This window comes from Podospora pseudopauciseta, chromosome 3 (genome assembly GCF_035222475.1).
Source record: "Podospora pseudopauciseta strain CBS 411.78 chromosome 3, whole genome shotgun sequence".
NCBI classification, from domain to species: Eukaryota; Fungi; Ascomycota; class Sordariomycetes; order Sordariales; family Podosporaceae; genus Podospora; species Podospora pseudopauciseta.
Genome location: NC_085893.1, coordinates 3,987,859 through 4,014,677, shown reverse-complemented (window position 1 = coordinate 4,014,677; position 26,819 = coordinate 3,987,859). Strand labels below are relative to the sequence as shown.

At 50.0% G+C, this 26,819-nt stretch overlaps 10 protein-coding genes across 10 annotated transcripts; 6 read left to right on the top strand and 4 right to left on the bottom strand.

Moving 5' to 3' along the window:
* The first annotated feature begins 71 nt into the window (after positions 1 to 71).
* QC763_310840 (uncharacterized protein) lies at positions 72 to 2,612 on the top strand. Its single transcript, XM_062911541.1, is given in 9 exon segments — positions 72 to 152; positions 167 to 419; positions 429 to 873; positions 940 to 997; positions 1,045 to 1,500; positions 1,546 to 1,784; positions 1,834 to 2,045; positions 2,095 to 2,266; positions 2,314 to 2,612. Coding segments are annotated over 7 exon segments (1,530 nt in total). The 5' UTR covers positions 72 to 152; positions 167 to 419; positions 429 to 717; the 3' UTR covers positions 2,551 to 2,612.
* A 3,979-nt stretch (positions 2,613 to 6,591) lies between these two features.
* QC763_0059640 (uncharacterized protein) lies at positions 6,592 to 7,300 on the top strand (the record flags this gene model as incomplete). Its single annotated transcript, XM_062905839.1, has 2 exons — positions 6,592 to 7,011; positions 7,070 to 7,300. The coding sequence occupies 2 exons, from the start codon at positions 6,592 to 6,594 to the stop codon at positions 7,298 to 7,300; spliced, it is 651 nt and encodes a 216-aa protein (XP_062767628.1).
* Positions 7,301 to 7,826: 526 nt separating this feature from the next.
* On the bottom strand, positions 7,827 to 9,278 carry QC763_0059630 (uncharacterized protein; the record flags this gene model as incomplete). Its single annotated transcript, XM_062905838.1, has 1 exon — positions 7,827 to 9,278. The coding sequence occupies one exon, from the start codon at positions 9,276 to 9,278 to the stop codon at positions 7,827 to 7,829; it is 1,452 nt and encodes a 483-aa protein (XP_062767627.1).
* A 3,843-nt stretch (positions 9,279 to 13,121) lies between these two features.
* On the bottom strand, positions 13,122 to 13,373 carry QC763_0059620 (uncharacterized protein; the record flags this gene model as incomplete). The annotated part of the gene is made up of 1 exon (XM_062905837.1): positions 13,122 to 13,373. The coding sequence occupies one exon, from the start codon at positions 13,371 to 13,373 to the stop codon at positions 13,122 to 13,124; it is 252 nt and encodes an 83-aa protein (XP_062767626.1).
* A 2,030-nt stretch (positions 13,374 to 15,403) lies between these two features.
* QC763_0059610 (uncharacterized protein) lies at positions 15,404 to 16,747 on the bottom strand (the record flags this gene model as incomplete). The annotated part of the gene is made up of 2 exons (XM_062905836.1): positions 15,404 to 16,104; positions 16,153 to 16,747. 2 exons carry the CDS (start codon positions 16,745 to 16,747, stop codon positions 15,404 to 15,406), a joined length of 1,296 nt encoding a protein of 431 aa, XP_062767625.1.
* A 714-nt stretch (positions 16,748 to 17,461) lies between these two features.
* QC763_0059600 (uncharacterized protein) lies at positions 17,462 to 18,606 on the top strand (the record flags this gene model as incomplete). The annotated part of the gene is made up of 2 exons (XM_062905835.1): positions 17,462 to 17,992; positions 18,067 to 18,606. The coding sequence occupies 2 exons, from the start codon at positions 17,462 to 17,464 to the stop codon at positions 18,604 to 18,606; spliced, it is 1,071 nt and encodes a 356-aa protein (XP_062767624.1).
* Positions 18,607 to 19,189: 583 nt separating this feature from the next.
* On the top strand, positions 19,190 to 19,771 carry QC763_0059590 (uncharacterized protein; the record flags this gene model as incomplete). The annotated part of the gene is made up of 1 exon (XM_062905834.1): positions 19,190 to 19,771. The coding sequence occupies one exon, from the start codon at positions 19,190 to 19,192 to the stop codon at positions 19,769 to 19,771; it is 582 nt and encodes a 193-aa protein (XP_062767623.1).
* A 1,298-nt stretch (positions 19,772 to 21,069) lies between these two features.
* On the top strand, positions 21,070 to 21,450 carry QC763_0059580 (uncharacterized protein; the record flags this gene model as incomplete). Its single annotated transcript, XM_062905833.1, has 2 exons — positions 21,070 to 21,155; positions 21,228 to 21,450. 2 exons carry the CDS (start codon positions 21,070 to 21,072, stop codon positions 21,448 to 21,450), a joined length of 309 nt encoding a protein of 102 aa, XP_062767622.1.
* A 955-nt stretch (positions 21,451 to 22,405) lies between these two features.
* Positions 22,406 to 23,853, bottom strand: QC763_310850 (uncharacterized protein; the record flags this gene model as incomplete). Its single annotated transcript, XM_062911542.1, has 5 exons — positions 22,406 to 22,880; positions 22,947 to 23,127; positions 23,227 to 23,610; positions 23,666 to 23,742; positions 23,795 to 23,853. 5 exons carry the CDS (start codon positions 23,851 to 23,853, stop codon positions 22,406 to 22,408), a joined length of 1,176 nt encoding a protein of 391 aa, XP_062767621.1.
* Positions 23,854 to 25,219: 1,366 nt separating this feature from the next.
* QC763_310860 (uncharacterized protein) lies at positions 25,220 to 25,737 on the top strand (the record flags this gene model as incomplete). Its single annotated transcript, XM_062911543.1, has 2 exons — positions 25,220 to 25,486; positions 25,549 to 25,737. The coding sequence occupies 2 exons, from the start codon at positions 25,220 to 25,222 to the stop codon at positions 25,735 to 25,737; spliced, it is 456 nt and encodes a 151-aa protein (XP_062767620.1).
* Between the last annotated feature and the right edge of the window lie 1,082 nt (positions 25,738 to 26,819).

The window sequence follows — 26,819 nt, the reverse complement described above, 5'->3', positions numbered from 1 at the left end:
GAGTCTTGTGTAAAACCTTTTCACAAATCCTCTGCGCCTAAAATCACAAATCTGGTAGCTCCTAACGACCCATATCTCTCCCGACGAAATACTTTCTTATATGCCACCTACCAAATTGCAGGACCCGTCGATTTATTTCGTTTATTCCTCATGCAAACCCTCTCATGCGAAACCCTCTCTTCCAGGCCCTCCATTCTCATCTCAATTACCTGTACGCCGCAAATCAAAGAATGTGCTGACCTTGTCACAGCAATCATGTTGAATTGAGAACCGGTTATGCTTAACCTCAAAGAAAACCCCCTCTCAATCAATCTGCCTTTCCTCAAAGCCGAACGTCTGCCACTGTAGTGGATCTAGCATTTTGAGCTTCCTTTTTCAGAAACTAAATCGGGCTTTAGGTTTCCAGCTGCTCAGTTCTGTTGGTTCTGTTTCTCCGTCGTGGTTGGTGATACCCCGCGCCACTGACGACGTGGCAACCACCACCACGGTTGTAGGATTTCAGGGAATAAGGTTGACGATCTCGCCCGGTCTAGGCAAGATCGCGGGGAATAAGCTGAGTATGCGGGGGAACGTGATGCGGGGGAGCCGGACGTGCAAACCGAGGTGGCCCGGGATTTGCATCATCATCTGAGGCATGCCAGGAAATAAGCATAGGTTGGCATGTGGGATTAAAAGAAGGGTGGTTGGCCTCCTTGGTGTACTCATTCAATTGCCTACATGTCACCTCTCCCACCAGTCAAAATGAGTGTTCCCGGAGCTGCTCTGTCCGAAAAACACGATGGCGGTTCACAGTCTGAGGAAGCAGAACGCAGCGAGATCGAGAGGACGGGAGAGTCGTTTGCTCACTTGAATGAGAAGGCAATTCTCCGCAAGGTAGGTACCTAACACACCTAAGGTATGCCCGACCATTGGAAGACCCTGCATGCTGACTATCGACAGATGGACATTCGCTTGATTCCGATGCTTGCCCTGCTGTACCTACTCTCTTTTCTCGATCGTCAGTATCTCTTGTTTCCCCAAGTGTCCAATTCTGACCTGTTTTAGGTGGTAACATTGGCAATGCCAAAATTGAAGGCCTTCAGGAAGATCTTGGCTTGACGGATGACCAATACAACTGGTGTCTCACAGCCTTTTTTTTCACCTATGCCGCATTCGAGGTTCCCAGCAACCTGATGCTCAAAAAGATCAGGCCTTCTATCTGGTTGCCAGCCATCATGGTTGCGTGGGGCGTGGTGATGACCTTGATGGGCATCGTGCACAACTTTACCGGACTCTTGACAGCTCGCATCTTTCTGGGCGTTACCGAGGCTGGTCTGTTTCCCGGCGTTGCTTACTACCTCACAAACTGGTACAAGCGTGAGGAGATGCAGTTGAGACAAGCCATGTTCTTCAGTGCAGCTTCCATCGCCGGCGCATTCAGTGGACTTTTGGCATTTGCCATTGGGAAGATGGATGGTGTTGGGGGACTGCATGGCTGGCAGTGGATTTTTATTCTTGAGGGTATGTTCAACCCCTGCTTTTCTGGAGTGCGAGCTAACAACCCAGGCATCGCAACCGTCCTGGTCGCCGTCTTGGCTTTTTTCACTCTGCACGACTTTCCCGAAACAGCGACTTTTTTGACCGAGGAAGAACGAGCATTGGTCGTGTTCCGTCTCAAGTATCAAGGGCAGAGCAAGAGGAACGATCACGCTATGGTGGCCCAGGCCGATGATTTTAAGTGGAAATATGTCAGACAGGCGTTTCTGGATTGGCAGATTTGGGTCAACATCTTTGTCTACTGGGGGGTATGTTGCCCCTGAACCCCTGGATTTCTCCGGTGCTAACACTTCCAAGATTGTCTGCCCGCTCTATGGCATCAGCTTATTCTTGCCAACGATCATTCGCACGCTGGGGTATGAGAGCAGCACCGCGCAGCTCATGACGGTTCCCATCTACATCACTGCCGCCATTCTCGCCGTCATTGTGGCTTACTTTTCCGATCGGGTGGGGCGAAGAAGCCCGTTCATCATTGTTCCACTACTTATTATGGTTGTTGGGTTTTCCATGTGAGTTTCCATCTGCTTTGGGAGACAACAAGGTAACTGACCAGATTAGGTGCATCGCCTCTGGAAACCCGCGTGTGGTGTATGGCGGAGTGTTTATCGCAGCTTGTGCCATCTACCCAGCTTTTCCAGGCGTCATTGCTTGGCTCTCCAACAACTTGGCAGGGTCGTTGAAGCGTTCAGTCGGGATGGCGGTCCAAATAGGTGTCGGAAACCTGGGAGGTGTAAGTAAACAAGTTGATTACGGGAACAGGACTAACACGATATCAAGGCAATGGCATCCAACTTTTATCGGGCAAAGGATGCTCCCAGATATCGACTCGGTCATGGTTTGGAACTTGGGTTCATTGGCGCCGGTATCGTCGCTTCGCTCATCCTGCTAGTTGGGTATAGCACCGCCAACAAGAAGAGGGCAAGGAAGATGGAGGATGGGGATTTGGGTCGTTATACGCAACAGAAACTGTCTGAGAAGGGCGACAAGGCCATTACATTCCGATATGTGTATTAGAGGTTACAAGTTCAACAGCGAGACCAAAGCGGACAGAAATATGACACCCATTCCCACACCAATGACGCCCGTTCCGCTCTCTTGGTCACCACCTTGAATCTCCATCCCCAGCCTGTCCATCTTTGTTGTCCACCCCGGTTCCAGCAGCAACATTCGCAGGCACAACCCCTAAAAAGAAATCCCTTCCCTGTCCCAACCCCATTGGGAGCCACACAGTGTAGGGCGACGGCCTAGTGAAGTCACTGCCCGCGAAAGTGAGACCAGAAAAGCAGGAGAATTAATGAACAACTTGATATTACAGAGGTTTTTTTAGTTGTTAAGTTCAGAAAGTAAACAGTAAACGAAAACAGCCCTAAAGCAAACCAGGTGTGGAGTCTGGTGAAAGGTGGGCCTTTGTAGGCGCCCCGCACCCCCCCACAGACAGCACACTGCCGTCAAAACTGAAGCTATCACGAATATCCTCCCAAGCCTACTATATGCCCAGATTCCTTCCGTGTGCCTTGACTCCTTTTCCCCATGCCTTAGTAGCCTTTTTCCTATACCAAAACAAGTCATTTCGCATATCTTAAACCCCGAAAATCTCGCATTCCTAATAGCTATATAAACTTCGCGTACTTCTCCCTTTATGATGCCTTTATTGGTTTGGGGTGCGGCTTCAGGCCTGAAGGGTATAAGTGAGCAAGTGGGGCTCTCGGAGGATTCGGGGGTTCAGGGGTCATGTATATAAGCGGTCTGCTTCTGACATTCCATTTTAGACAGGGCATCGACTTTTATCTCTTCAAGATTTTGTGCCTTGCACGCGTGCAGGTAATTCTGGCCCTCTGATCAGGCCGATCTGGTGCTTATTATGGCCTGCAAGCCAATAGTGTCTTTTCTTTGTCCTACGTGAGGTGCGGCCTGCGAGCGAGCCACTGTCACGCAGGTGTGTTCATTCAGAGACCTATTGAGGGTATATTTGTGGTGTTGTGGTTGTTTTTGTTTGTTTTCTCACCATTTCAATATACCTACTTAAGTACCTTATGTATCTGTCCCTATACGCTCATGCACTGGTGCGTGCATCCCCGGCTGCCGGGGCCTTTTTTCTCGTTGTAGGCTCGAGCAACCAGCTTGTCTCAGCTCCCGATATGTCCTCAGGCTGACAGCTTCGGTATCAACCTTTTCTCTCCGGCATTCCCAAATCCTGTCACACTGCCACTAAAAGTGTATTTCAAGGTTCAGCCTCTCCAACGTAGTTCCCGTAAGGTAATTTGCCAAGAAATACACCAAAGGCTTAAAGATTGCAATATGAGAGTAAAAAGTTAACGAAGAATGGTATCCTAAACTGTATCGTAGAATACAGATTATAGGCCTCAAGGAACAGTCGATAGGCCTTAAAATATAATCACGAGGCCTCGAAAGACAGTTATTAGGCCTTAAAAGATAATCACGAGGCCTCAAAAGATAATCATTAAGCCTTAAAGAATTATCAACAGGCTCCAAAGGATAGCTATCAGGCCTTAAAATACAATTAATAGACTTTTAAAAAAGACGTTATGCCATTAAAAATACTCTATAGGTGAATTAGAATAACTGAGAAGCTAGTTGATCATTATGAATACGATAGTTTTGCGGGAGTGTCTACTTTATATTAAAAGAGTTAAGAGGCTCTCCTTTTAATATCTTGCGCAGCTCGAGGGTCTCTGGTTTACGCTGGTCCCGGAACATCTTTCCAAACATCCATTCAACGGGCGCAGGTACGTACCTGTCATCGTCTGATCAACCGTTGAGCGAATTGATCCTCGTTGGCAATCTAGGATTTGGGTACCCACTCACTCCATAGTCCCGTCTTCAGCTCGCTAGAACTGATGGGTGGATAGGGCCAGTAGTGTTTGATGGGTGACAGCGCCTTGACGGGGGCGTTTTCAAGCCAATCCCTGGGATGTGACCGAATGCTCAGGTAATAACATAACCGGAAGTCTGTGTAACCAATGAAAGCCACGATCCAGTCCTTCCGGATCATAATCTTGCCTGGATTGAGGTCCTTCAGGAAGCCCATCTGGCATGTCCGCCAGAAGTATCGCTCAGCCTCAATCACATGCTCGAGGACCAAGGTGCGCTCGTTGTCCCGCACCTGTTTCTTTTGCAGAAGCATGTTCTCTCTCGTCGTACCATCCATCAGCTCGAGCAGAATCATGCGCACCCATCGTGGATGACCCGGAATGTGAGTCTCAACGCAGAACGTCGAGGCATCAAAATATTGGGGTGCACACCTACGATGCCCCTCCTCCACCATATTCTCCATGAAAATGAAAGAACTGACTTCAAGAGCATAGTCCAAATCGGCGCGGGTTATGCAGTCCATGCCTCCATCTTCTTCATCTTCTTGAGTTGGGTCTGGGTAATCAACCGCGTCGTAGATCTTAGCAATGTATTGCACTGATGGATGTTTTTGAAGATGACACTCTACAACAGTCGAGCCGCCGTCTTCCTTCTGTTCAATGTATCTCTCGATGACGAGCATCTCCTCGTCACGATCGATATCTTCCAGTGTTTCCCAAGGACTAGGGTCCAATGTAGGGTTATCCACTGCAAATTGAAGTCGGTGATGTCAATGTTCGACATTGACTTCAGGGCTCGCCTCCCAGTGGTTGGGCCCGAACGGTTCCGGAGGAATGTGAGTTCGAATACTGAGCTTGGTTTCGCTTGCATAGCGCTCCCTAGCTGTGGTGATCTGCGAAGGGGCTATCGAGACAGGGCAAATATAGGATATCATGGCGTCGGTGATGGTAGAGTATGTTGTGAAGAAGGAAGGAGATTCATAAAAAGAAATAGGGCGGGCACACGGCTCAAATCGCCAGCCACCGCAGTAGCTCCTCATTTTGCAAGTTGAACGAGGCGTTCGGGAACCAAACACAGTTTCGATCACGCACCTGTAGCTGGCAGCTCCAAGCGCTTCAAGGTTGCGTCTAGGCACCTAGCGCTGGCAACTGCAAGCGCCTCAACAAAGGCAGTGCGCTGGTGCCTTATCTGGCAAATGCAAATACCGTGGACGGTTGTGAGATGCGAGATCCACCTCCACTTCTTGAGAATCCCTCTACCCATGCGGCCGGGCCTACCAAAGTCTTCCCAAGCTGTCAGGATGGTAGCAGGTCCAAAGCCGGGCAAGAAGGCTTGCCATATGGCTGACTCGGTAGCGCATTTTGAGCAGCGGGTGATCCTGTTCTTGGCCCTAAAATGATCGAGCTCGTTGGGGACATTGTGATTCAAAAAGAAGTCCGTGTGTACTTATTAGCAGGGAAATGGGAGGGGCAGATACGGGTAAGAGAACTGGAGGATTTTAGGAGACAGATTGCCAAACTTGATGTGTACATGGAAAAGAACTAGGCTTTGTCTTGCCATTTCTTGATATATCACCAGAACAAGAATGTTACCATGTTCTGTTCCCCCTTTTGGGTATCCTGGCTTGAAGGATAGAAGCTGAAGGGTGAGTGATGCAGGATGGCGAGTGCAGAATATTAGCGAATCCTTGCTGGCATCGTCTGCATCAAGCTATCCCGTCGAGGAGATATTGAAAGTTGCTGCCGTCGAATCCTGAAATGGGATAGTTGTTCACTGGCAAGAAAGCTGATCCTCGTGCTTCATGCGACGAGGCGGGCTGGATCATGATTCCGGTGAATGCTTCCGGGAATACAGCTAGCTGAATGTGAGACGGACGCTCTGCACTCTTGCTCTTGCTCAGCCAGCCACAGGTCTTGTTTATCCGAGTTCCATGTTCAGAACAGGGATTGCCATCAAGTCCCCGACTCACCAAAGTCCTCTCGGACTTGTTTGTGGTAGGTAGGTACCTCCCTTGGCCTTTCCCAAGTATCCGGCTGCAAGGCGGAAGGTCTAAAAATCCATTACCTAGGAAGAGAACTGACATAGACAGAGGAACATGTGCCACACAGATGTCTATAAAGAGGCCCTCACCACGACCAACTCCGGCTGTCCACCAACTCTCCAGAAGACATCAGCCGTTTCCCCATATTTCAACCCTCGAAGAACAACACACACTTGCCTATCATGCCGACTCGTTACATCGCCGAGATCGACCAGTCCAAGGAGGACCGTGACAAGCTCCGCGAGAACCAGTACTTGCTTCAGGTCGCCAAAGCTGTTGCGACCGGGGACAAGCCCGAGTTCAATGTGGTTTATGCCTCCAAGATCCTCGCCCCCCACATGAACGTTCAGTGGACCACAAAATACGGACTCAACTGGGCCACGGACATGCCCGCTCCTGGCTCAGAGGTCATGTACAGCGGCACTTGGCAGCAGTGTGAGCTTGGTTCCTCTTACACCCTGGACCAGGACGGTGATTGGTCTGCCAAGCAGGAAAATCCCCATGCGAAGCCTGACTCTCTGAACGTTGCCTCCAACGACTATGCAGTCGGGGTTCATATTCCGGTTGGTGTTCGAGACCCAACTTCCAAGAAGTGGACTCCGGTAGGTTTCTGGTTGCCCGGCTTATGTTTTGATACTTCATTCGCTAACAATTATGAAGATCTGGTTTGGCAAGAACATGCTCCTGACAGGCACTCACGGAGAATACCAGCCCATTGAGACTGTCAACATTTGGTATCAGGAAGGCCAGCGGACCGCGACCATGATATCCGACCAGTCCACCTCGGTTCAGCCATATGAGATGCCGCCTTCGCGTCCAGTTTACTTCTCGTATGATGCTATCAAAGGAAAATGGCGTACCCCTCAGGACCAGCCGTTCGAATTCCCTTGAACACCTTAGTACTTGTGGTGCTCATGTGGCGATCACGAAGAAGACAGGGTGGAGCAACGGAGGAAGAGCGAAGGAGAGAACTAGGCAGTTAGGGGTACAAGCACGCAGCCTCGGTTCGGGAGAAAAGGAACAATCGACTCAGATACCTTGTGTAGCTGCCAGCACCTGTGGCAGTGAGAATACAATTCGCATTGATCCATGTCTTGCAGGGATATTCTGTGCTGAATGACCGCATTTGCTGTACAACATGAAATGAACCCTGAAGTGGCTTGAGAACCCGTACACACCAGATCGTCATGATCTGGCGCCTTGTGGATCCCAAAAACAATCATCAAATCTAGCCGTTTAATTCCACTGTGACATCTTGGAGTCAGAATAGCTGGGTTGGAAACACGATTACCCATGGTCGGTTGTAAGAATAGGGGTAGCTACCATGACATGAACGTCTCCTCAGACTGGAAATAAACATTACATAGGTAGTTAAACGTTTAAATGCTCTGTCATAAACAAAAAAGATCTGCAAGGTCTAAACAGCCCTTATGCCACCGCCAGCTGGACCCTCATCCGTATCTTGTCGCCTCGGAGAAGCAGGTGTCTGCTGACCTGTGCTCATGGCCGGCCCAATGACCACACTATCAGAACCCAGCACAGATCCAAGAACTGCATTTGGGTTCCCCAAGACCGGCCCCCGAATAGGAGACGTCGTCCTACTGTGCATGGAATGCACATCAGTGACGCTTGAGGAAGGAGGGCCGGGATAAACTGGCAGAGGCGTGTCATCCTGTCGAGCTGCCGGTGCTCTCGGCGGCGTACCTCCAGTCGCACCACTACCTCCTCCACCATTAGCACCACTGATTCCCATTTCAATACTTTCCCCCACACCAACCGGCTTTTTAGGCCCCACCCAGCGCTCCGGATATTTGAGTCGAAACCCCCACTGAAGCCACAGTTTTATCTTCAACCAAAACGGCATCTCCTTCCACTGCTTCTCCAATTGCTCCTGCTCGTCGGCATTTCTGTTCAGCTCGTATTTGGTGACGAAGATCATGAGCAACGGTGCGAACAGCCACCAAGATACTGTCCCGCAGCGAAGGCACCATCTGCCTTGCATCAGTTTCCTGAAACACATAAAGTTCTCGACAAAGCCAAGAACAAAAAGACCCGCGACACCGCCAATGAGGACGGCGGCCCACTCGGGGATTTTGCTGCAGCGGTCCGCAATTCTGTGAGGGCAGGTGTCTTTGGCGTTCGCTTTTGGCGTGGGGCGTGGATCCTCCATTCCTGGGAGATAGCAGTCCCGAAGATATCGCATGTAGACATCGTTAGTAGACCGCCAACGGTCCATGTCCGCTTCCGGTCTGCGCGCTGGGGGAAGGTCGGTTGCCTTGACATGCAGCGTTGTGTATGTGAAGTGGGAGGTTTCCTCACGCCTGTCGGTGGAATCCCTTACAGTTCTTGTATATGCGACAACCTCTGTTTCGATGCTGGCCTTGGAGCTCAGGATCGCGCTGAGCGGTCTCGGAACACTTGCGCTCCATTCGATATCGATCTTGCTGGTATGTTCGAAGGGGGTCGGGCAGCTGGTTGGCGCCGTGAACGTCACGTCAACAAACCAATCATAGTTATACCGCCCCCTTTCGGGGTCCAATTGCTTCGGGCTGGTATACAGGTCGGTGGTGGGAAAGGCGCCGACGGGATAGTAATACTTGACTACCTCCAGATCCCAACCAACGTGACTAGTGGTTGTAGTTGCGTCTGGTGTAACGCCTGGTAGTGGGGTTGTATGTGTCACCGGTAAGTAAATGGTCGTTGTTCCGGTGCATGACCACCTCCCAGTTGTACCGCGCGGGTCGCAATCTTCAGGCGCAGGTCGCGGGTAAAGGCCGAATATTTCCGTCGCTGTCCAGAAACTTGCCGCTGCTATCTGAGACATGCTGGCTGTCACCGCCAACCGGGCTAGCAGGTGTATTCGTGCCATAGCGAAATGCGTGTGGTCGGAGTTCAGGGTCACGACAATTGCAGTCGAGCGTGGCCTTCTGGCGCATTTAAGACAAACACCTCAGGCGCCCTCTCTCGTGACAGTCCAACCAACACTGCCAGCTCAGCCCTCTTATTGGACCTTGCCAAGGCGAATGGTCAAGGGTCGGTTCTCGGCATGAAAGCTTGGTGGCATCGCAGAAGAACTGAAATGAGGGAGCCAATGTGACACTACCAGGCCGTCACCCATCTTACCTGGAGACGCGATAGTGCCGTGGCCAGAACAAACGCATTGTGCTGCCAAGCTAGCGGTGCCAAACCAGGTTAGAACAAAGGCTTTCTCTTCGCTCCCAATCCAATGAACAAACTGGAGATAAGCTGCACGGTTCTTTTGTTTTCATAGCGTCTGCGGGCTTGCTGGCATGCTGCGCCACAGACAAAAGTGCAGTTGAACCCTAACCCTCATTGTGAAAATGACCCCTGAACCCCTGATTCGAATAATAAACAAGCTTGCACATGTTGATGTATATACCACCAAATTGGCATGCTCAAAGTAAACTATTCAACCTATCCGATCAGAGGCTTGCTCCTCTTTGGCAACGTGACCTTGAACACCAGCGCCTGTTGGTCCAGGCTGCACCCGCTTGCGTCTTTGTATGGGATCTTGCCATTGTTGATGAAGCCTGAGATATCTGTAAGCAGCGCGTTCAAGTGTCTCCATTTGAGAGACCAACTTACCATTCTGCGTGATGAAATCTTTATCAGAGATGGCAATCAAGAAGTACTCGTCCTTCTTTCCCTCGTCGACTGGAACCAGCACTAAACTCTCCCACTTCTCATTCAACAGGCTGTTAGTCGGCAACGCTGGGGGTCCGTTTCTGAGTCCAAACTTATTGAGTTGATCATTGATGTTAAAGTCTATCCACGGGCAAAGTGTAGCGGGTGTTATCTCTGGCTTCAAAACACCATCTGCTCCCAACTCGTCAGTATCGATCACCCATATCAGCCATCACAAAACGTACCTGCACTCGCAATCGAAGCATTAAACCCATCATACTCCGCCCCTTTCACATCCGTCGCCTTGCCAATATCAACCACATCCACATGCCTGTACACACTCGTAGGGCTATCCGTGCAAGCCCCAACACCACTATCCCTCGGCAGGACAAGCAGCTGCTTGTCACTGATATACTTGATCTCACTCTGCGCCGCCACCCTCGTCCTCCCTTACCCATCAATAAACGTAGGCAAAGGCACGACCCACTCCCCTGAATACATCACCTTCTTCTCCCCCTTAGGTTGGATGACCAGGAAATGGCCCACCCACAGAGGTGGCCCACATTGGCCTGAACTTACCAGTGCCATTTTCCACACTAAACCCTTAACAACCCTGGACCTCCGAAAGCCCCCCCAACTTTATATTCCACCCCCAGAGGTCAAAAATGGACCATTTCTTTTTCTTCTTTTTGCTCCAGGTATCCATTAATGGCCAAATATACCGAGGAAGATCTCGCAAATGCCGAACAAGACATTCTTGCTGGTATAAGCCAGCGCCAAGCGTCCGACAAGCACGGGGTTCCACGTTCTACACTGAGGCACCGCATCTTAGGAACCCAGGTTTGCAAACAGGCCCATGAAAATCAACAGCGGCTTACTCAGGGCCAGGAAGACCTCATCGTTCAATGGATCCTTCGTCAGGAAAGCCTTGGCTACGCTCCCACCCACGCCAACGTAAGAGCTCTGGCGGCCAGTATACTGGCTAAACAAGCCGATATCTACTCCATTGGGAAGCACTGGGTAACCCGCTTTATTGGACGTCATTCCAGTATTAAAACGAAAGTAGGAAAGAAGATTGACTACGCCAGAGTTAACGAAGCTACCCCGGAGAATATTAATAAGTTCTTTAACCTATATTTTACCGTTAACTGGATCAAGCTTAAAAACAGGTATAACTATAATAAAGTAGGAATAATAGAAGGTTAGGGAGAGAACGGCTTAATTTTGGGGTCTTTAATGAGGGATAAAAAGTCTATATACATTAAACAGAATAAAAGAAGGACCTGGACTACTATATTTGAGTGCATCTCCCAGGATGGGACAGTCCTCCCCCCCGGGGTAATCTTTAAAGGCCAAGACGTTTAAAAGCAATGGTTTAAGGACCAATGCAATAAGGACTGGTATATAGCCGTATTATCGAACGGTTAAACTAGCAACGACCTTGCCGTAGGATAGCTTAAGGAGGTCTTTACCCTAAGGACTTAACCAAATGACCTATTAGAACTACGTTTTTTTATTTGTAATGGCTATAGCTTATATACCATTAACGACTTTATAATCCGGTACTACAAGAGCAATATTTACTTTCTTTTCCTGCCCCCCCACTGCTCTTACGTCCTTTAACCCCTTAATATTAGCTGCTTTTCCAATATAAAGAAAGCGTATAAGAGGCTTATAGCTATAAACGACGCCCTTACTAACTGTACGCCTGACGGCAAGGTCGACTTGGTCCGGCTATATAACCTTGCCCGCAAGTAGGGCTTTAGGAAAGAGAATATTGCCGGCGGCTGGCGTGGGACAGGATTATGGCCTATACGTAGGCGCAAACCGCTCTCTTCAAGCTAGGTGGTAGTCCCTGTGGTGCCATTGGATCTCTCTTCAAAAACACCTACTTTCTATACCGTAGAGGACTCCCAGGTAGCCAAGGAGGTCAGGGACCTACTCAAGAACCATAAGCCGGCCGGAAAACGGCTTGCGGTAAGGACTCTCACCAGTACTATACTTACACTGAGATCTGAGGCATCCATCCATAAAGCTGATGCGGCAAGGCACCAACAAAACGCCCACAAAGCCCAGGACGTAAAGAAAAGGCGCAAGTTAAACAGAGAAGATTCGAATTCTAAGTTTGTAAGGCTTTGTGACCTGGAAGAGGCTCGTATTGAAGGGAGGGTGGTGGGGGAAGAAGTGGTGCCTAAGGAGGATGTGGAGCAGCCGGAGCCAGTCGAGCCTGTGCGGCGTAGCACATGTTATCGGGTTCAAACCCGGCGTAAGAGGGAAGCAGACGAAATTTCTGACTCTGACAGTGATTGAGCTACATTTTGGTATAACTTCCATAGAAATTGACCCAATATTGGTCTTGTTGTGGGGAGTATAAGCATTCAGGGGTAATCTCATTAAGGTTGTGTGGCTGGTGTGGGGGTGGTGGTCCATATCCGTGGGTGGGCCATTTCCTGGTCATCCAACCTACCTCTCCACTTCCCAACATCGTACCTCAACAACCTCGTATACCTCCTCGTAGCAGCATTCCCACCCCCTTCCAACCTCCCCGCACTCTGCAGCATAACCCACAGTTCCTTCCCATCCGGACTGGCAGTCAGCCCCTCAAAACCCTGGTTATTAGACCTCCCCTGACTAGGGTTAGTAGGAATAGGCCGTTTCCCGCTATCAAAAATAGGGGCATTGTCACTGCTGAAACTGAGGGTGCCGTTCCTCAACGGCAGCAGGGCATCAGGTGGGGAAATGGCAGAAAGGAGTTTCCCACTTCGGGAGAAGAGGTAGATGTAGGGGCCGTATTCGTCGCTGACCCAGAAAGTACCATCATCGTTCAGAACCAAGCCCTCGGCGTCAAGGGCAATGCGTTTGCCTCCTCGCCCAGGGCCACCGAAGCCATCGCCGGGGTAGGTTGATGCTGGAAGGGGTGGGAAGCCGGGGAGGGTGATGATGCTATCTGGGTCGAGACCAGTGAGGGGTTCACCGCTTGGGGAGGTGAGGAGAATGGTTGATTTGTATTTGAAACGGAGGTTTGGTGGCAGAGGAGGGGATTGAGATGCCGGGGCGGGGCTGAAAGTCACGTCGTATATGTGGACGCGAGGGATGGTGTTTTGGGTGCCTTGGGTGTTCCACCCTCTGTCTGGGAGGCCATAGAGGGTGCCGGTGTAGTAGGTTTGCTTGCTTTTGCCACCGGCAGATCGCTTCTTCCAGTTGGTGATGGCGGCTGAGGAGCCGATGCTGATGGTGTCGCCGAATTTGTCTCTTGCGTTAGAGGGGATGGAGCCGAAGCCGGCGAGTTCGTTGTAGGTGTAGGTTTTTTCCTTGACATGTTGTCGTGGACACGGGGGCAGGGGATGGCTGAGGGTGAGAGAGCGCGACGCTCGCTAATAAGACGAGGACGCCTAGGCTGCGGAGGAAGGCCATGACTTCAGAGGAGGTGTGCAGTTGGTAATGAGAAAGAGAAAGTCTGAAGTTCTCATGGAGGCATATTCGACTTATGTGCGCTATCGTGTAGACGGGCACGTGGTCATCTTTTCAGCTCATGCATGATAGATACAAGCTGAGGGGATAGAGTAAAGGCGAGTGCGCTTGACTGTAACACTGGAGTTTGTCCCTTACCCACGTGCTCACTGGAATTGAGATACAGTAGTGGGCTGAGGAAAAAGGTGTGGGGGATCGTAAGGAACATGTGGGTGATTTCGCCTCCGTGATTGGACGGTGGCGACAACCCGACAACGCCAAGCCATGTGACATTTGTGGACGACAGACATAACTGCATGTAAACTAACTTGGTGTAAATGGAAAAGTTCCAACCTTGTCTCTTGAATTCTCTTAATTGCTCATGCCCCTTGCCCAGCCCTGGTTCCCAGCCCTCGCTCTGGCGTTGTAGGCCCTTCCCTCCTCGTCCAAGCCGTGGAGATCATGAAGATACTCTTTGAACTGTCTTGTCATTTCGCAGACCTGCTCAAAGTCCCTCGAGTCGAGAGTTGGGCCTTCATGCTCCTTCTTATCAGTCTTCTGCAGGAATCGGAATTCCGCCAGTGCCACTGCGGTTTGGAAAGCTGTCGGTTCACGGTTGTGTTTGTCAGTATCAATGATTTTGCCGGAGGAACTTCATCAGCTGGACGTACCATTCCGGATCTCACGGCCATTCCATTCCAGCTTTTTAACCACTTCATCTTCCAAGACGTATCGTTTCGCGCGCCCAGTGATGATGAAATCCTGACGCTCGTCGGCCAGTTTGTCGAAGAACTGTGTCCAGATCTGGCGACGGTTATCCTCACTGAGTGGGTCGTATTTGATGACGATGTGGATTCTGGAAATGAAGGCATCGTCAAAGTAGCCGATGCGATTTGTAGTGAGAAAGAGAATCCCACGATAATACTCGATGCATCGGAGGAAGACTGCTACTTGTCAGATCCCTAAGCTTCTTCATGCAAGGAAAGAAGACGTACCGGAAACCAAACTGTTTCGTTTGAGGTCGCTCGCCATGCGCCGCTCAAGATACACATCAGCTTCGTCAATCAGCATCACAGCACCCCACTTCTCAGCGAGCCGGAACCACTTGGATAGTTCCTCCTCCATTCTGATCTCGTCTGTCCCGATATCTCCACATGTCAAAGACAGCAGAGGACGGTTGGTGTACTCGGCGATGCATTCCGCGGTCTACCACTCTGTCATGTCAGCAAGAACTTCTATCTCGTAAATGTGACAAACACAAACTGACATAGGTTTTCCCAACGCCAGGCCCACCGTGTAGGAGAAAAATTTGACCCTCGCCCTTGTTCTCGATGTAATCAGCCCTCCATGACTTTGCCAACATGGAGTCCGGTCCAGTGAACTTTTGAACAAGCGCCTTGATCATTTCCTTGCGCGGAGCAGGCATAACTAATTTATCGATGGCGTCGGCATGAACTGTAGGTTCAAGACAATGGGCGACGTCGAGTCCCTCTAAGTCCCGGGATGAGCAATTGATCCAAACTCGAGTTAAATGTGGGTAACACTTACGCCATGATCGGGTCTTCAGGATGAATCCGTACAGAAGGGATTCACATAGAAGATATCGATGGTTAACGCCATAAGGGGAATCAGCCAGGGTAAGGTCCCTGTCCAATGATGGGTCTAAAAGGTCGTAGCATGCCCAAGGGAAGTTTAGCGGTGGATGTGCCCGTCGGCCATGGCTAGAGAACAAGTATGAGCATCGCATCCAAGCTCATGACATTGATGAGGGTCAAGACGTACCACTCTCCACATGCGCAGAGCGCCAAATCCTCTCCAGTGTCATCTGTATTGCAGATCTTGGGGGCGTAACGTGGAAATTGGAAATAGTACGATCCGGGGTCGACATAGGCTCTCCCATCAAACTGTCATCGCGTCAGGATCGCATACCTGTGAGAAATGAAGCTCTGAAAAACATACCTGTCCATAGTCTCGCGGTGCATCAAGATTGTCTCGCCTGGACGTTCCTTTGAGATAGTTCACCATGGCGACATACCAGGGCTTATCGTCATCTTCGTCATCCGGGGTTTTGCTGACATCGTTGTCCTTCCTTTTCTCAACAAATTCCCCTTTGTAGTGAACTTGTTGGCCTCGTAACAGATCATACCATCTCTTCCCACTCTCCTCCAGCATTGATTTCATCTTCCCACCGTCTTCGTCGTCGACGAATCTACATGGGAACACCTTGAGTGTAGTGATAGGGCGTTCCCCGTCGAAGTGAGGAATTATCATCTCAGTTGAACTCCGCCCCACGAAACGGCCGTCATATCTCAGAGACCACAACCGGATTTCATAGGACTTGAAGGTGTGCTTGAAGTCTGAAAGGATGCCGTTGTCAGTGGCTACCTCTTGCACAACAAATGCAGATAGCTTTCCCCGAAACTCAACGTAAACTGTGTCACCAGGCTTGAACAAGAGCCAGAGCATCTGGAAGGTGCACGCGTTTCTGGAGTACCGTTCCTGTTCGAGCCGGATTTTGTCTTTGTAGACAGAGGTTCGGAGAAATCCAAGTAGGAGTCCTAGATGATCGAATGTTTCTTTGTCGCAAGGCTTGGGTCGAGCTGCTGTAGGGGGTGTCTTGTCGTCCGAAATCTCATTGTCCGGGTGATAGGTCTTTTGGTAGTCTTCCAGCGCACTGAGGTGATGAGCAACCACAGCATACGGCTCCTTCAACTCCAGCACCTTTCCGCCGAAGGATATACCTGGGTAATAGCTAACGACGGCACCGAGGGCATTAATCAATGCTTGAGAGTTGATGGTGACGCGGGTGGAGAGAACATTGACTGAAATGTTCGGATTGTTGAGAATGCCAGTTCGCAAAATCTCCCTGACTTCGTACTCGTAGCGATGCTTTTGCGGTAGGTGTGATGTCTTCAGAAGAGTGACAATGTTGAACACTGATGGTTTCTTCTCCAATATTCCTTTACGTGCGGTTTGAAGGTCGAAAGAGCCGCTCCATGCCTGCGCAGCAATGCGATTTTCACCCGAGTCGAGGTATTCAAGGGAGTGGGATATTTTGGGGTTGCGACCGCCGCTAGTGCCATCGTCTTCATCTTCGTCCTCCAAACCCGCTGCCTGTTTCAACGGCTTCTCTGACAAATCCTGGTTGCAAAGGGGACACTCCCAGTACCCAAATTCCAACAACCCCACATGAGATCGACCATTCTTTGGACAATAAATAGCCGCTGAGTCCTCCCACTCCATCTTCTTCTTGCGGTCTGTCCCAGTGTCAGCGGCTTTATCCGCTTCGGCAGCTGGAGCACTTGATTGCATGCCCTCGAGCTGTGGCGTCACCGAGATGTCCTCATGCTCCGATGACGCCCCTGACAACTTGTCGTGCATGGGAGCATTTGACATGGTTATAGACCCCGTAATAACTGTGATCTCTTCATGAATGTGTGAGCTGTAGCTTGTTGCCATTTGGGAGTGGTGGCTGCTCAATGTTGAGCATAGCCGGGATATAGAGAGTGGAGGATGTGGGAAGGGTGGATTCGAAACCTCGAAGAACTGGCATTTTAAGGGCAAGCTCTCACTCATCCCAGAGCCTTGCGAGCAGAGCCTCTTACCCCGCTCTTGTAAAGACATGTGCCTTCGTGCTGCAGATTCCTGTCCACTTCTGTGGCAGATAACGCTCGGGAAGTTGTGATGCAGGGGTGGACGTGGCCAGAGAGGGGTAGCTGTTGGGGGCCAACAATGGAGTGATGGTGAATTTTGCTGTCGCCAGCATGTTACATCTCTGGTGACTGGTATCTTCTGGCACCAATTATCGAACTACACAGCCACACTTGTCTACCTTACTCTTGTTGCCTGATATGCATGTTCAGTTCCACAAGAGCAAACGATCCGGCACCTTATCTCCAGTCTCTCCCCAATCTACCTTGCACGCGCAGAAGACAGCCCCGGACACCAAACGTCGCAATGAATAGTTCCTTTACGACGACTCCGGAAACTACGACAATCGTTCGAAGTTACAGCTTAAAGGTTGGAAAGGAGAACCCTAGCAATGTTCTGTCTCAGGCTCTCGGTAGCGCGACCAAGCATGACGAAGAAGGTGACCTGAGGGCGCGCGTAACAGCTGAGGAGTGGCACCGATGGCTCTATGGACCTTCTCCAACTTCGGACGCTTCGATCTTCAGCCCGCTGGAGCGAGAGCGAGAGGAGCTCATACGGGTCTGGCAAGAGTTTCAGCGAATATTTGTCAATCCAGGCGCAGACAACATTTCGGCACTTGACTCCCACAGAATTCCAACCATCGCAACACTGCAGGCCGCTGTCGAGGATGCCCATACGAACTGGGAGGTGAAGCACCAGTCGGGATTTGGCAGAGCTAAAACTCGATTTCGGGAGTTTATTGAGACGATGAATGACCACTCTTACCTGTTCAAGTTTGTTCCCGCACAAGACAAGTACCTCAGTCTCCTGACGGGGGTGGTAGCCACCGTCGTCAAGGTATGCAGCCAACCTAGAAATCTTTCAACTTTGTCATGATTTGAGCCACTGACACAGCCCTGCTCCAATAAAAGGCATCACTGAATTATCAAAAGATTGCCGAGGGCTTCTCGCTTGCACTGGTGGAAATGAGCGCAAACCTGAGATACGTCGAGAAGAAAACCAATATTGCAAATACCGCAGAAATGCAGCGGCTCGTGGTCGAACTTTACGTCAAGATCTTCAAGTTTCTCTGCCACGCAATGTCCTTCTTCCACAAGCGTCGCAAGAGGTTTTTTGCGTCTTTTGATAAGACCTTCTACGATAGAAGCGTCCAGGCCATGGTGGATGACATCCAGAAGACTATCAAACGCATCAAAGACGAAGCACAGCACACGTCAGAACTTCGGATCGAAGAGATAAACTCGAAGGTTGACTGGCTGGTCAGGTTGCAAGAGTTGGGTACTCATAGCCACGGAAATAGCCAGCAAGAAATTGATGACAAGAACGCAACGGCGGCAATTGGCTTTAAGAGGCTAGGTGAAACTGCAGTTCGCCACTTGGGGCTCGTTGAGGAGCAGGTGAGGCTATGTAAGTGTCTTTTTATCTTTTCTGTTGGAAAAAGTGCACCATGATTTGCCATGCCATCGTGTCGGGCAATGCCCACGTGGTGCGGCAAATCTGGGCTCGTACAGTGGCCAGTCAGGTGTTCTTTGCCATCGGGCGCTGAAAAGGACACTTGTTGGACACCAGGTCGATAGGTAATATTTGGTGCGATCATCTACAACATCACGCTGACGACCTTCCTTCATCATAGCTATAATTTCTCAACAGCAGAGCAACACAACATCCTCGACTTTATCTTTGCAAGACATCTCACAGCGAACAACGACGAACACGGAGTTGTCGATCGAAAGTGTGGAAGTAGAAGAAGCAACAGGATCAACAGGGTCTTCAACAGGTTCTTCAAAAGGTAGCGAATCTTCATGATCTCCAGACATATAGTGCCAAGTACTGATTGTGGACTGCTTAGTAACCGTCATTGAACCATTAACCCGCTACGAAATGCACCAATATTCCCATAACCTCGACCCGTACATCGAAGACGGTGCGGACGACATTATCCACCGCGCTCTCATCCATGGAAGAGACCCTGTTATTCCTCAAGAGGTGTTCGTAGAGTTCAGCAAATGGGTGGGCGGAGCTAGACCTCCCATCATGTGGATCGAAGGACCGGCAGTTTCCTCATCCGGTTCCGTCCTCTCTCAAGCTGCTATTGAAGCTGTTAACACCATCGCCAACGCCGGTACTCCATGCATATCAGTGTTCTGCAAGTCTCGATACAGCTTTGCAACACGGGGTCTTGGACACACAGATGCAGCAGTCATCTCACTATACTACTCCGTTATCCGCCAACTTGCTCGAATCGTGCCACCTGAATTTGAAGGAAGCCCTGGACTGCAAAAACACTGTTTCGAGCGTCTGGATGGGTCGCTTGAAAGCTTGGGGACTGCCCTCGCGATAATCAAGGCTCTTCTCAAGCATGCACCGCCGTCCATTGCCTGGGTTATTGATGGGCTACAGTTTGCTGGGGGGAGTCAGGATGGTTATGCACATATTCAGGACTTCATCCAAGTCTTGCGAGATCAAGAGCAGGAACGAACATCGAGGGTATGCTTCACAACTGATGGGCGAAGCCAAGTGCTGGACCGTGGCATAACGGTGCGGGAGAGGGTGGATGCATCCAGGCTGGTTCAAGCTAGAGGAGGAAGAGCATTCCCGGGTGCAGTTTACATATGAAGGTACCTAGATATACCCCTTGCCTTTTTTGGTACGATATTACATATAGTCAGCTTTCGTTCGCTTCTTTTGGTCTAATTTTATCCCAGCATTAATCATATACCATCCCAGCATCAGGCAGACTTTACCCCAGCTTGAGGTAGACATTATCCCAGCTTTACCCCAGCTTGAGATAGATACTATTCCAGTTTATCCCAGCTTGAAACAGACATTACCCCAGCTTTACCCCAGCTTACATGTAGGTTAAATATTATCCCAACTTTACCCCAACTGGGAGAAGTATTATCCAAGCTTTACCCCAGCTTAAAATAGACATTATCCCAGCTCTAGATAAACCTCACCCCAGCTTTATATCACCCAGCTTCATATCACATCATCCCAACTTCATCCTACTTTATCCCGCTTAAAGTTACATATCAACCCAACTTCAGAGGACCTTCATCCCAGGCGCTTGAGGATAACTATAATGCCAACTTCACAGTATCAGTACAACATCGGTATCTTCTTATTTCGAAGAGAATCTCATCTGAGTTCACGAGCCATTATATCTCAGGCTCAAAGGGCCATTATCCAGACTCAGTCAGCCACTTTTGACCGGCTCAAGTCCCTTACCTCCATACAGGAGGCGAGTCCGTATCAATGACGGATAGACAAATGCGGAAACTCGTAGCATAGCTATACGAGTCTGCCGGTTGATGGAGTTGCAATAATACAGGGGGTACTGAAAGCTGACATCAGTCAGCATCCGCGCATAACCAGAGCTAAGTGATGATGACTAGAACCAGGAAAAGTGGACGTGCCCCTGAACATCAAGTGCTTTGTGCGAAGATAAAAACTAATTATTGTTCGATACGGCATCGTGAACACACTCAATGCAACAGATCGGAATCCACTTGTCAGCATGTAGATCCAGATCACCATGCGTTTGCGACATGTAGGTACCTAGGTTCAAGTTGACTTTTACGAGCTTCCTTCGTTGGTAGCGCTGACAGCTGATGCGTGTTCCACGGGGTAGAGTTACACTCACAGGGGGGGCTAGTAGAAGCCAAAGGCAGAGTCGCGATGGCACGACTTGCTCGAGGTATCATCGTTAATGGAATAGTGATCAGAGGCTTCAAACTTCCCAAGAAGGCATCATTGCCTCAAGCGGCTTGAGGTGCTGAGCATTCCGAAAGTCGGGCAAATACCTATAAAATACATCGACTCGCCAGCTTTTGTCCGTCTTTCTAACTCTCTCCATCAACACTCTCATCAATCTTGTCTCCTCAGCCTTTCACAATCAACTCACCCTTGCCAACATGGTCAGCGCCAAGTACCTCCTCCTCGCAGCTGCCAGCTGCCTCACCGTGGTCGCCAACGGCAGCGTCTGGTGGCACACTTGCGGGTAAGTGCCATCCTTTGGCTCTCGAGAGTCACAGTACTGACAATTGCTCAGCAACTGCAAGTGCCCCCACAGTGGTTCTCACGAAGACTTCCGCGGCGTCAGCCCTTGCATCAAGCTCGGCAGCTCCTTCCGTTCGGTCGGGCTGACCCGCGACGGCAACAAGTCAACCACTTGCAGCATTTATTCCGACGACAACTGCAGAGACGAGAAGCAGAGCGTGGGCGCCAGTGGCTCGTACTCTTGCACGGCCTTCAACCAGAACTCGGGCAGCATGAGGTGCTACTTCAATGTTTGAGTGAATTGTGGCTATTTCAACATGGAGCTATGTGGATAAAGTACCTGTTCAGGGAGAGGGGCTGGATTGTGAGACGAAGAGTTATGGAAGGATAGATACCTAGTTAGTGCCAGGTGTGGGGCAGGCAGGTTGGTTGCTGTCAGGGCCTTGCCCTGCCCACAGGTTAGATATTTTGTTCTTCAGGGTCGCAAACACAAGTTTTCGACAAGATCATTACCTTGTGTTCAGCAAAACCCCGAATCAAGGGTGAGGGGCAGAGAGAGACAAGATTCATGGGACGGTCGAGGGATCAAGAAACGCAGAGGCAATTTTATTCCACCTATGAGAACGAAAAAAAAAAAAAACACCCTTCAGAGACGCTAAGAGTTGACGTCCTCGGAGATATAGGCATAGTTCCACCTACTCTACTATTTCGTCCCAGTTTCATGAAGCTCTTTGAAAGGTTCATGTCCAACAACCTCGATTGGAAAGGGGTCGGTCTCTATGATATATCTTGGGTATGGCACGCTTGTTGCTTGCTCAGGTGCTTGCCTACTCTTTAAGCACTCGTAACCTGACCCAGAGTGCCGGTTTGCACCAGAGAGTATGCATCTCTGAGTCGCGATGCCAGTCCAGAGACGTATTCACCAATTCCAGATCATACTTCCAGAGCACTTTGGCCAGCGCTGTTCGCATCTCCATGTGCCCAAGGCTAAAAGATGTTTGTTAGCATTGTCAGCATAATAGGTACCTAAGGTATGTGAGGTTGTTGCGTACTTTCTTCCCATGCAAGCACGAGTGCCTAGTGAGAATGGCTGGATGGAAGATAAGTCGTCAGTCAATTCATTTTGTCTTCGGTTTTCAATCACCAAGGTAGGTAGCTAGCTCACTTGAGACGCTTCTCGTATATCTCCTTGGTGCTCGTCAAGCCACCTGTCAGGTTTAAAAGCCTGAGGATCCTTGAAATTTGCCGAGCTCAAGCTTGCCGCAACTGGATGGGTGTAAACAACGACCTGATATTATTATGCTTAGTGCTTTTCCCCTCAACGACAGGATATACACTGACCCCAGCTGGCAGAAAATGTCCGTCGACCGTGTCGCCTCCATCCGGCACCACACGGGGCAGACCAAGCGGTACTGGGGGGTACATTCTGAGCCCCTCGAGAATAACAGCGTCCAGATATGGCAAGCCAATCGTTGACCTGAAACATATCTCACTATATGTCTTGAAACTGCCTCGGATCTCCTTTTGAAGCTTGAGCATGACCTGGGGAGTTCGCAGCAAATAGTACATGATGGCTGACAAGGCAGTGCCCGTGGTCTCGCTTCCAGCCAGGGCAAAGTCAGAAGCGTGCGCTGCTAGCTGTAGGTCCGACACCTGGGCAGAATCCCGCTTCTGTAGGATGTGCGTCATGAAGTCTTTGCGCGAAAGCTCATCGCGGTGGATTCGTCTGTCTTGAACATCAGTTCTCACAGGCGCCGCAGCTTTGTGTTTTCTTTCACGGAGCATGACTCACCTGTTGATCATATCAATGGCAAAATTCTCATTTTTCTTTGTGTCCTCGGTGAGTTCCCAGATTTTCTTCTGCAGCAGCCCCTGAGCAAGCCAGGCGAGTGTCGGGAAGCGCTTCAAGGTGTCGGCCAGGGCTCCTTGATTCAGAGCTCCGAGATGGGTGGCGATCCAGGGATGTTCAACACCTAGTTACATGCCGTGTCATGAGCAGAAACAGCAACATTTGATCAACCGAAAAAAGAAAAAAAAAAGACAAAAAAAGCCTGACATACCAGTCTCAACACCTTTGAAGTTCTCCCCAAACGCCAGTTCGCCAATAATGTCGAACGTCATAATCTCGAAACTCTTCCCCATCTCAAACCCCTCTTTGCGCGACCCCTTTTTGAGCAAGCTTTCGACCCAAATATCCATGGTTCGCGCAATAATATCTTCTTGCTCCGCGAGCGACCGATCAGAAAACGCATGCGACAGATAGCGGCGCATCTGCGCGTGGGCGTCGACATTGCGTTCGCTGACAATGGAACCGACGCCCCGGCTGGCAAAACTTCCCCCGTCGTAGAAGGCACTTTTGACGAAAGTCTTGTGGCCCGGTCTGGAACCGTATATGTCTTTCCATGATTGGGCCGTGTTAAAGGACAGGTCATTTGGGGCTGTTCGCACCACCGGGCCTAGGGATTTTGGGGTTAGATGGTGGGTGTAGAACGAGGATTGATCTCACTGTACCGTAACGATTATGAAGTTCAAGAATTTTGTATGGTTGGCGTCCTCCTAGAAACCACAAGCAATGGGGAATCTGCTGGCTGTATCAGTTTATTTCCCAGGGACATTGAAGAAGGTTACTGGGTGACACACGTCACTAATGGCGCAGTACAAGGGACCAGGGAACTTGGAAAGGGGATGGAAGTAGACATTGTAGATTGCCCTGGTGACGATGAGTGTTAGGACCTGTGTTTGTATTGTCAGAACTTTAAGCACCTCCCGGTATGGGAAGCAAGGAATACTAACACCAAGGATGAAGATGGTGGCCAGACCCGATAAAAGCTGGGATGGCAGGCGCTCCACCAACGTGCCCGCGCCGGTGAGAGTGATGGACTCCATTCTGAGGGTTGAGTAAGGTGCCTATGCCGTGCTCTACCAGCAGGTAAGCGGAGGGTGTTGTGATGCAAAGATTTGGAGCGCACAAAGCGGTCTGTGACTGTATACAAATCAGGCATGAGTTGGGTGATATCGCAGAACTTGGGGAGATAGCTATCTACTAGGTACCTTAATATGGGCTCCCAAATCTTGGGATCATACTTTCAGTCCACAGCATTGGCGTGGTGAAGTTGCACTATTTTTGTGCAACACCAAAATAGTAGCTGCATCGCATTACATCAAAAGATCTCGCAAATATTGGCAACCTGACCATGTTTGGCATTCTACTCGGACTTGTTTTGGATTATAACTGGACAGCTCGGTACAACCACAAGAGGGCGCGATGATATCGTTCCCAGGAATTGCTCTGTGCAACCTATGTATTGATCTGGATTGCGTGGTTCCAGCTATCTGATCTTACATGCCTGACATTTATTGATTCGGACTCAAGATGATGCAAGCCCAGCTTATTCACTTGGAAGTTGGTGCAACAACAAGTCAAACGGTAAGGTAGTTTGCCGAAATACCAGGTAGTCATATCTTTTCCTTTGGCTGCAGAATGTTTAGTAATGAATTATGCTCCCATTTATAGGTAGGTAGGTAGTAATAAAACAGACGTCTGACCTGAAGTTCACGGGAAGCTACCTTATTGTCTCTCAAACTTTCAACCATTACCCCTGCTCTCCTGCTTACCTACCTACCTATCTTCGACGTCCAACAAGCATCATGAAAACCACCGGAATCCTCACCATCACAGCCTAGGCGCAACTGCCAGTCCCGGCTTCAAATGAACAGGAGCATGTGAACAAACTTGAAATCAATTCCTTTGTCGACAGTGGCATCCCAACCTCCAACTTCAAGGCCCTAGTCACCCCTTAGTGGACGTAGTAGCCAGAGAGGTAGACGACTACTTCCTCAAGCACTGGCCGTTTCCCGACGCGCGAAGCCGAAAACGATTTGTCGGCGCCGGTTTCTCGCGCGTGACGTGCCTCTATTTCCCCATGGCGCTGGACGACCGGATCCATTTTGCCTGTCGGTTGTTGACAGTTTTGTTTCTCGTTGATGGCAGGTTCTCCTTTTCCAGGCCATTGGGCATTACCTAGCTAAAGATTACCTTGGATTAACTCAGATCTGCTCGAGCACATGTCCCTCGCCGAAAGGGAGGCCTACAACGCTCGTCTCATGCCTCTGATGCGCGGAGGGGACATACCGCGTGACCGCTCCATCCCGGTTGAGTACATCACATACGACTTGTGGGAAGGCATGCGGGCGCACGACCGTTGGATGGCGAACGACATCCTCGAGCCCGTCTTTGTCTTTATGCGTGCGCAGACAGACAAGGCACGCACCAAGCCGATGGGCCTGAAGGAGTACCTCGAATACCGGGAACGCGATATCGGGAAAGGGTATGTTTGCTTTCCAAGCATGAGCTAACATTTTTACTGATATTGACATCGCATTGGCATCATCAGACTCCTCGCGGCACTGATGCGCTTCAAAATGGGCTTGTCTATCCCTTACCGGACCTCGACCTCGCCCGCCCCGTCGACATGCACTGCTCGAAGCAGCTTTCAATCATCAACGACATCTGGAGCTTCGAAAAGAAACTTCTCACCTCACAGACGGCACATGAAGAGAACATGGATCTAACCCGATGCTGACAACTTGACAACTTGATATTGATGTTGAGATCCAGCTTTCCAAGCCGCAAGTGGGGCATGATTGCAGCTGAGGACGCCGCGACTGTCGCAACAGGGGCTCGGAAGTTTTTCAGAAGTTTTACGCCAGTATTGCATGTGCGCATCGATCCGCAGTCACCCACCGACTCTTGAATGATCATAATTTTAGGATAAATCGGGTTTGAAGCTTGAACACTTTCCCTCGACGCGATGTCAATTGCAGAGAAAGCTTTCCATGCTTCAACACTGCCCCAGAAACTACATCGCTCATTCGAGTGACAGCACAAACATGCTGCAGCCACCATGTCGGGCAGAAAGTTTTACAACCACTTCAGCATGAATTTTCACCATCCCTCTGCTCAAGCATATCAGAACCCTAAGGTTTTGTCGTACCCTTTTTCACCAGGCTCTACCTTATATAGGGCCCCTTCCTCTCTCATTGCCCATCCCCAGTATTTCATCCCTTGGTAACGCTTGTCCTAAGCCTCTCTTACTGGCACCCGGAACTGGTCTTCACTAGCATCAACTCCCTATTACTTTGACCCCCAAACCTCGCAATCTTTCCTTCCAATTGTTCGTGACCGGGCAACACTTGGTCACTGCTAAACATCAACGCGTTTCAATATCATCTGGGTCAGTCATCACAATGCCTACAGCTCAGCCTCAGCCATTGGATATCCAACAGTCAAGTTATACAACAAATCCAGCCTCGGGATCAGACATCCACCACGGTGCAGCAGTCGACTTTCAGGTCATCTTAAACATCGTCGTCACTGCGGTGGGCATTCTCACTCTGGGTGTCGCTATTATTCAGCTCAGTATGACATACAAGCACCGGGAAGGTTCAATGAGAGCCAATTTGTTTTGAATTTTCAACAATGAATTTTCTTGCCTTCCGTACGTAGCTTACACTTTCATGCATTTCATTCCGCCTTGACGCGGACCCCCTTGTTATAGCATTGTATTATACCGACTGACAGACGCTAACATTTCTTACCAGTATGGGACAGTCTGCCTTACATGCCTAGGTATACTTGACACACAAGTTTGCAAGGTGCAAGGAA